This window comes from Hylobates moloch, unplaced genomic scaffold, assembly GCF_009828535.3.
Source record: "Hylobates moloch isolate HMO894 unplaced genomic scaffold, HMol_V3 SCAFFOLD_7, whole genome shotgun sequence".
Lineage (NCBI taxonomy): Eukaryota > Metazoa > Chordata > Mammalia > Primates > Hylobatidae > Hylobates > Hylobates moloch.
Window position 1 is genome coordinate 10,432,684 of NW_026652282.1, and position 9,340 is coordinate 10,442,023.

The 9,340-nt window shown below is 41.2% G+C and overlaps 2 protein-coding genes across 5 annotated transcripts in view; one reads left to right on the forward strand and one right to left on the reverse strand.

The window, feature by feature from the left end:
* The window catches only part of EGFL6 (EGF like domain multiple 6), a 198,187-nt gene that overhangs the window by 145,562 nt on the left and 43,285 nt on the right, over positions 1-9,340 (forward strand). The gene's annotated exons all lie outside the window — the stretch shown is intronic.
* Positions 7-9,340, reverse strand: part of TRAPPC2 (trafficking protein particle complex subunit 2) — a 52,152-nt gene continuing 42,818 nt past the window's right edge. For 2 of the 4 annotated variants that reach the window (XM_058441681.1, XM_058441680.1), the window contains 2 exons: positions 5,738-5,849; positions 7-2,522 (listed from right to left, as the gene is read on the reverse strand). In XM_058441681.1, coding sequence (XP_058297664.1) covers positions 2,343-2,522; positions 5,738-5,830 — 273 coding nt within the window. In that variant the 5' untranslated portion in view covers positions 5,831-5,849 and the 3' untranslated portion in view covers positions 7-2,342. The remainder of the gene's footprint in view (positions 2,523-5,737; positions 5,850-9,340) is intronic. The other 2 variants (XR_009214339.1, XR_009214338.1) reach the window with 2 other exon arrangements.

Sequence of the window (9,340 nt, forward strand, 5' to 3'; positions counted from 1 at the left end):
AAAAAAAAAAAAAACATGATTATTGATAATGAGCTCTTTATAAATAACACTGTTCACAAGGAAATACCAATGGATCTATTGATAATGTGACATGAGACAATGTACTATTTTTAAATATAAAAGGAATTTCATTAGGTTTAGATAAGCTGAGAATACACAAAAGTTTTCCAGGCTAATTAATCAAGTAACTTACAATGTACACATTCCTGAGTATACACCATTGTGGTGACATCATTTATTTTGGAATTTTCTGCATTCAGCTTAAAAGGTGTTTCTTCCCAAGAAACTGAACTTTTCTGTCAAATGCACTTGATCGAATAGGAGAATTGGGTTCATAAAATGGATTCATTGAAAACTAGGAAAGAAGAAAGTATTAGTGAAGCAAAAAAGCTGACAAATCATAAGTTTCTGAAAGGAAATAATTTTAAAGTTTTAAATTAAAAACCAAAGACATTCCAAAGTCTAAAGACCACATTTTAAAGTTTTATTGAAAATGCTGCATTGTTAAATACTAATATCCTCTTAAGGAAATTTTTATTTTGGTGTTTTGGTTTTGAGAAGTATCTGTGGCAAAACGAATGGCAGTATGATAAATGTTGCCTGTGTCAGTTAACTTTCAGAATTCACCCTGTGTGTGAAATACTCATATTCATTATAAATAAATGGATTAATCTGTATGGTCCTTTGGCTACATAAAACAAAAAAGTCTGCCATGTGCTCAGAGTTCAGAAAAAGCTATTCTTGTGTGGTAATCTTTTAACAATCAGGTTTTTAATACTCTCCTTTAATACAAGACTTCTAAATGATCAGCTTCTCAAATTAGTGTATCATAACTCATGAGAGAAAATCATTAAATGGAATCACTAATGAGGAAAGGCATTGCTAATTTTTATACCTTAATCACTTGACACTGTTCATCTTTATAAGAGGGCTAAATATTACTTACTACCTCTGACTAGGAATACTGTTAAATTGTATTACTGTGCTGATATGCAAGAAATTCTGTCCAAATACAGAACTTAAATTATTAAAAACATATGGCCAGGCATGGTGGCTCACCCCTGTAATCCCAGCACTTTGGGAGGCCGAGGTGGGCAGATCACTTGAGGTCAGGAGTTCGAGACCAGCCTGGCCAACATGGCAAAACCTCGTCTCTACTAAAAATATAAAAATTAGCTGGGTGTGGTGGTGCACACCTGTAGTCCCAGCTACTTGGGAGGCTGAGGCAGGAGAATCGCTTGAACCTGGAAGGCAGAGGTTGCAGTGAGCTGAGATCATGCCACTGCACTCCAGCCTGGGTGACAGAGCAAGACTGTCTCCAAAACAAAACATACTATTGTTATCACTGCAGTGTAACCATAACGTCCTATTATTATTTTTCAAAATCAAGAAATGCAAGTGGCGCCATTCTTCTTGAGTGGCTATTTGATCATATAAAAATCACTTCCTGCCAGTTTATGATCTCTATTAATTGCACTGTAACTTATTTGTAAAGTAGATGGAAACATTTTAGATTAAATTATGAAGCAATTTTCCCTTATATAGGCTGCTTCTTTGCTGTCTTTAGGGATCCCTGATAAAATCAGCTATGAGGACAACAAGGTGAAGAATGAAACCAATTTACCTTCACAATCATCTAAAGGTAACTACCATGAGTTGTGTTCCTAAACACACATTCACCTGGCTGTGAAGACTTACCTGCGGAGGGAGTTGCCAGAGAGTTCTGATGGGGGAAAGCTAGTCTGAAAGGTAAATTGCAGCCTAAGGGAGTTACTTCAGTAGGCCAGTTTCCTGACAAAGGTCGAATCCTTTCTCATCAGATTTTTAAAATTATAGAACATACCGTACCTTTATATATAAATCATATACATCAGTAAAGAAGTTCTTTATTCCATCTTCTTGTCTTATGTCATGAAGCATAATAAACCTCATATGTGAAATAATTAAGGCATAATCTTTCTTAGAAATGAAAAACAAAAAGCAACCAGTTCGTTGATACAGTATTCTTCAAATTAGTCACATGCAGTATATTTGTGATGGAAAAGTTGAATATATAAACTGGGTTTAAAATTAGCTTAGTTTTATCATAAAGAGAACATAAGCTTTCAAAGTTAGAAAATAACTATAAAATAAAGTAAAATCACCCTTGATAGGGTCCAGATAAACTTTTTTTGTGTATGAGACTTAGTTTTAAAATTAGCTATTAAACAAAATGTTTTACCCCCTAAAAAAAGAAAAGTAGCCCCATAAATGGAAACTTACATTTTCACCTGACTGTGAAGTCTACAGACTCAGAGCCTGGCATCTATGTTCCATGTTCTTCTGGTTTGTGAGCCCAAACTTTAGTTAGTTATCTTTACTAAGAAGGTAAGGATATGCCCCGCAGTGACAAATGCTGACACAAACCACTCGTTGAACTTGTCCACGGTTTTCAAGTACATGTTGTTCGACAGCCACATGTTCTCATCTACGAGGTCGAGAGCAGCATGAGCTATGAACTGGTTCAGATGACGATGGTCGTCCTAGATGACAGTGTGAGCAACCACAGATTAACATTTCCATATGGCATCAAGAATGCTGACATTTCATTCTGTAAATTCTATAGATGGTTTTCTTGTGGGGAAAAAAGTTTGCTTTTATACTTTCTTCGTTATTGTCATGAGACTTATAAAAGATCTGTTTTCATATTATATTCTATTTTTAAATTTGATATCTAAATCTCAACAGAAACAGCCAATTAATAAATGAAATGTGTATATAGAGGATTTATACAAATCCTCTATATACACATTTATTGAAATCTTTTATTGAAAATCTTTTTCATATAAATTTTTTTTCATGTTTCAAGAAGGAAGTTACCAAATTCTGTAACCATCTAAACATGTAAAAAAAGGATACTATGTTAAAAAAAACCAAAAACAAAAAACAAGATCCTGTGGAGAAGAGGTGCCATTCATACCAGGCCTCAAGGTCTGGGAGGAAACTGAGAGGGCGGGGCTTCCTGCACAGTGGCACCAGGTAAGCAGTAGAGACAGTTGAAATGGCACTTATAACGGCCTGCCACAGGCCTCTTTCCAGTGCATGGAGCTTACATGGCAGCGGGACCTGGGAGTAATGGGAAGTGATGCTCAGCCCCAGCTGTGAGCAGTCACCTGTGTCAACAGCAGGACACAGTCCTGTCACAGCTGGGAGTGTCCTTTTCCTGGGCTGAAATGGCTTAAGTGAACAGAAGGTGGGACTGTCTGACCATAATGTGAAGACGAAATTCAGAACTTGGAATGCAGTCTTACTCCAATGTAATTCTTTGAAAATACATTTTTTGGCCAGGCGCGGTGGCTTATGCTTGTAATCCTAGCACTTTGGGAGGCTGAGGCAGGTGGATCACCTGAGGTCAGGAGTTCGAGACCAGCCTCGCCAATATGGTGAAATCCCATCTCTACTAATACAAAAATTGGCTGGCTGTGGTGGTGCATGCCTGTAATCCCAGCTACTCGGGAGGCTGAGGCAGGAGAATTGCTTGAACCTGGGAGGCAGAGGCTGCAGTGAGCCGAGATCACGCCATTGCACTCCAGCCTGGGGGACAAGAGCAAAACTCCGTCTCAAAAAAACCCAAGCCATTTTTCAAAGAATACCTGTTATGGGTTGAAGTGTTTCCTCTCCAAAATTCCTTTGTTGAAGTCCTAAGCAACAGTACCTCAGAATGTGGCCTTACTTGGAAAGAGGGTTGTTGCAGATGTGGTTAGCTAAGATGAGGTCACATTGGAGTTAGGGTGGGCCCCTAATCCAATGGACTGGTGTATTTAGAAAAAGGGAACATGTAGAGATGCACACAGGGAGAAAAATGCCACAGGAAGACTGGAGTTATGCTGCCACAAGCCAAGGAACTCCCAGAAGCTGGGAGAGAGGCCTGGACAGACCCTTGTCTTTGTGCCTTCATAGGGAGCATGGCCTCACTGATAACTTGATTTCAGACGGTGGCCCTCAGAACTGAGACAATAAATTTCTGCTGTCCCAAGCCACTCAGTTTTTCGTACTTTGTTACAACAGCCACAGGAAACCGAGACGGCTTCCTTGCCAAGGAGGCTGTTCTCATGCCTGGGCTGGAGGAGGGCGGCCCGTTGCCCTGGAATCCCACGCATAGTTAAACATGTTTTACTTCACTCATGTTGCCATGACAAAGCTAAGTGAATCCTTAGAGAAATGGATGTTTTTGTGTCTGGCTCACAGCAGTGTTTTCTTTTACAATGATGATCAATTCTGAAGAATTAGGAGCAAACTGAAAACGCTTTAAGAAAGTGAGTGGTAGGAGGAGAAAGAACTAAAATCAAGTTATGCAACAAAGTATTTTTATGTGTGCTTTGTCCAACACAAGGGCAGTGGAGTGCACAGAAATTACATACAAGTAGCTGCATCCCACAAAGCAGTACTGGTACAGAGATACCTCAAAACAAGTTTTAATGAGTAGTGTTCTCATAATATGAGAAAATAATGTCGCAACTCCACCTCGTAGAGAATCCCTTAAACAAATGTCTATCTTATTTTGGTGGCAAGGCCTGAATAGTTGAAAAATACCATATATTATGCATTACAATTAACTTAAAACATCAATTCCTTAAAGGACATTAAAGCCAATTTTTGGAGGTTGGGAGAAACATAGCGAACTTGTCAGCAATTTGTTAGAGACAGAAATTGGAAAGAACTGGGCTCTTCTCGTGTCAAAACTCTACAGGTCTGGGCCAGGTGTGGTGGCTCATGTCTGCAATCCCAGCACTTTGGGAGGCCGAGGGCAGGCAGACCACCTGAGGTCAGGAGTTCGAGACCAGCCTGGGCAACATGGCAAAACCCTGTCTCTACTAAAAATACAAAAATTAGCCTGGCACGGTGGTGCGCACCTATAATCCCAGCTACTTGGGAGGCTGATACGGGAGAATTGCTTGAACCCAGGAGGCAGAGGTTGCAGTGAGCTGAGATCATGTCAACTGCACTCCAGTCTGGGCGACAGAGCAAGACTCTGTCTCAAAAAAAAAAATAAATAAATAAGATCCAAATGGTTTTATTTTAAGCATTTGGGATGGTAATCTTTCTTAAAATATATGGTCCATTTCCTTGTCTCAAAAAAAAAAAAAAAAATCTACGGGTCTGAATGGCAGTATGTTCTCGAGCCAAGCTTGGTTTTTGGAACCATTCTTGACAAGAAGGTCAGGTGGTATCACCTCTGGTGCTGCTTTTGAGCTTCCTGGGTATGGCCACAGTGTCACTGGGGAGGGGAGCATGCAGGCTCAACCCAGCCAGGAAGTGCTGCAGAAGGCCCCTGAAGTGAGGTGCTGCAGACCCAGTGGCAGCAGGAAGACAGGGAAGTAAGGGTCTTTTCTAACCCACTAGGTCCTGATGAAAAACGTGATTCATGAAAACAGCCTGGACTTTCATGGCATTTCAAGGCGGCAGTCCACTACAGGTGAACTATGTTTTTATGTGCTTAAGCAGCAGCAATTCATGGTGGGTGCCATAGTGAACTGAGAATGATGGGAATGCCAGAGCGTCATGCTAGTCTGTGCTGAATTAAAGGATGAATAAACATCTCCAAGGACATTCCCTGGCTGGCTTCTATCAGTCTGTGGGCTCCTGAGCAAGCCTCATTTAATTGTGGTGGATTTCAGTTACCTTATCTGTCCAGATCTTCCAGTTCTAAAATCATATTATACCATATCATTACAATATCATAAAAATTCTTACGTACTTTGGATTCTGCCTTCCCAGCTGGCAAAAACTCCATTTCAAAAACTGGATTATCATGGTGGCCAACAATTACAAAGTAGAAGCTCCCAGACATGGTCTTCAATATATGGCTCCTAATTAAGTGAAAAATAGTACGTATTTTTAGTAATCAATCTTCAAATTAAAAAATGACTAATGGGAAGTGTAGAATTCTTTTTTTAATTTAAACCTGACATTGTAGAGTAAGATGCTACTAAGCTTGGCAGTTTCCAGTATACTAGCGAAGATACGTAGCTTCTGGAATAAACAAATTATGTATCTGTGAATCTAATGTATTTTCATAAGTAAACTGGAAGACCTCTAACATGAAATCACAAAGACAACATTCTCATGATCTGACAATATGGCTCATTCAGCTCAAGGGGCCCTAAGTGTCTGGTAGAGTAACCTGGGCTTCATTTGGACTGGACCAGTTAGTAGCAGCACGGACACCTAGAAGGATTAACAGAAGGTGGTGGTGAGTCAAGGACAATACAGAGTAGTGGGAAGACCAAGGAAGTAATTAGCTTGCCTTAGAAATGTCCAGGAGGCATCCGTCGGGGGAAGCTAAAAGCAACTCTACCTCATGTCACTTACCTAGAAAGGAGAGACACTGTATCACTGATTCATAGACTGCGTGTGCTGTATTTGTCTTCTTTCTACTTGAAGTATGTGTCCTATAAATATAAGTCTTTGCAAATCTAAGAGCCTATGATATGCCTCTTTATACACCAATTTATAAGAAAGGAAGAGTTTTGTATTCTAGAAAAGATGGAAGAAATAATCCATAAAGGAAGACATTCTGAGGCACTGAGAGATCTTGGAACTAAGTTTAACACATTGGGCCTGGTGCAGTGGCTCACGCCTGTAATCTCAGCACTTTGGAGGGCTGAGATGGGCAGATTGCTTCAGCCCAGGAGTTCGAGACCAGCCTGGGCAACATGATGAAACTCCATCTCTGCATGAAATACAAAAATTAGCCAGGCATGGTGGTATGTGCCTGTAGTCCCAGCTACTCAGGAGGCTGACGCGGGAGGATCACCTGAGCCCAGGGAGGTCAAGGCTGCAGTGAACCGAGATCGCACCACTGCACTCCAGTCTAAGTGACAAAATGAGACCCTGTCTCAAAAAAAAAAAAAAGAAAAAAAACAGATTGGCAAAAGAGATAAAACTACAAGAAACTGGGGAAAAAAATATAAGTGATTCCATGGCTTTTAGCACAGATAATTGAAATCTAGATGAATGGTGGATGGGTGGGGGCATGGATGGATTTACCCCAAGGTAACCCCACGGTGTGTATTTTTAACACAAGGACTTTGGAGTTAAACAAAGTTAGGTTCAGGTCTAGCTCTGCTACTTACTGGCAGTGTAACCACAGGCAGTCCTTAATTTCTTAATGTCAGTTTTCTCATCTGTTAAATAGTGCTAACACTGTAGCACCTTATGGTGCACTTATGAGGATCACACAATCTAATGCATGTAAAGTACCCAGTACAGTGTCTGACTCACAGTACATGCTCAATTAATGTTATCTAGAATAACATGGAAGACCGTATGCACACTGGGATGTGGTGACTAGTAACTTCTCAACACCGAGTGGAAATCAAGTAAACCGGGAGTTTCAGTCTCCTAGAACATACATCTGAGGTGTGTTAGAAGCCAAGACTTAGCAAGCCTCATTGGGCCTTCTGCTGATTCACACAGAACACACAATGAAATCAGAAGAAATCTGATATGTACTTGCTAATGAATGACACATTTTATAAAGGAAATCAAGGCATGGCTGGCACTTTTTTTTTTTTTTTTTGAGGTGGAGTCTTGCTCTGTTGCCCAGGCTGGAGTGCAGTGGTGCAATCTCGGCTCACTGCAAGCTCCGCCTCCCGGGTTCATGCATTCTCCTGCCTCAGCCTCTCCGAGTAGCTGGGACTACAGGCGCCCGCCACCATGCCCAGCTAATTTTTTGTATTTTTAGTAGAGACGGGGTTTCACCGTAGTCTCGATCTCCTGACCTCATGATCCGCCCGCCTCGGCCTCCCAAAGTGCTGGGATTACAAGCGTGAGCCACCGTGCCCGGCCACGGCTGGCACTTTTAACTCTAGAATTGGAAGGCCATGACTGTGGAAGAAAAGGCAGATCAGAGACTCCTGGCATGATGAAGTAGGATTTAAAATGCTATTTGGGGCAGGGGTGGAGGGGTGGGGGACTATAGACTGCAGGCCAAATGTAGCCTTGCCCATCCTTTTGCGACCATCTAAGGCTGCTCTCACGCTTCAATGGCAGAGTTAAGCACCCGTGACACAGACCAGCTGTCCCACAAAGCCAACAATATTTACTATCTGGCCCTTTAAAGAAAATATTTGCCCCTGTTTTAGGGAAAAGATAAGAAAAAGGTCCAAACATAAAAAGTGGGTAACAAAGACAAGCTGGAATGATAAAAAAGCTATGCAAAACTAGAAGAACTGGCAATAATTCTCCAAAGTGAAGGGAAGAAGGATAGGGAGTTGAAATTTGAACAAAGTAAACAATGATATCATGAATTCTTGCTGGACTAGATTTCAGAGCTGGAGTTTGCCAAGGGAAGGGCTTCTTTCTTTCTTCAGCACATTTAAGCAGCAGCAAAAAAAAAAAAAAAAAGCAAAAGCAGCAGCAGGAAATATATGTACATATATGTATAAGCGAGATAACATGCATCCCCACACTCACCCCTATATGGAAAGCCACGAATAGGCAAGCAGCATGGCGCTAAGTTAGCAGGAAGACAGAAAGGGAACTCAAAGACCGACTGCATGAGGATGCTGTTACCAACTACCCAGCTGCGCAAAAGATGAGACAGAGCTTTCTTTATATACATTCCATGCTTGACTTCAGCTGCCAATTATTTGATTTTGTAAACAGCTGAAGAACCAAGAAGGGCTGTAGCTTTTCATTCAGTTCTGCCAAGGAAAAACTGACAGGTGAAGTGGAAGAACTGAAAACCCTGGGAGAAAATGACCCCATTGTTTCGGGAGGGGAACAGCTGCAAACACTTAGCAAATACTTGAGGGTATGGAGCAAAGGTAAGACACACACTAGGATTCTGCGCTGTCCAATCTATGGAACTTTCTGCGAGGATGGAAATGTTCTACACCTGTGCTGTCCAATATGTGCGCTAGTGTGGATTAGAAATGTGGCTAGTGTGGGCCAGGCGCGGTGGCTCACGCCTGTAATCCCAGCATTTTGGGAGGCCGAGGCGGGCGGATCATGAGGTCAGTGAAATAAAAGAGGACACAAACAAATGGAAGAACATTCCATGCTCATGGATAGGAAGAATCAATATCATTAAAATGGCCATACTGCCCAAGGGTAATTTATAGATTCACTGCCATTCCCATCAAGCTACCAATGACTTTCTTCACAGAATTGAAAAAAACTACTTTAAAGTTCATATGGAACCAAAAAAGAGCCTGCATTGCCAAGTCAATCCTAAGCCAAAAGAAGAAAGGTGGAGGCATCACGCTACCTGACTTCAAACTATACTATAAGGCTACAGTAACCAAAACAGCCTGGTACTGGTACTGAAACAGATATATAGACCAATGGAACAGAA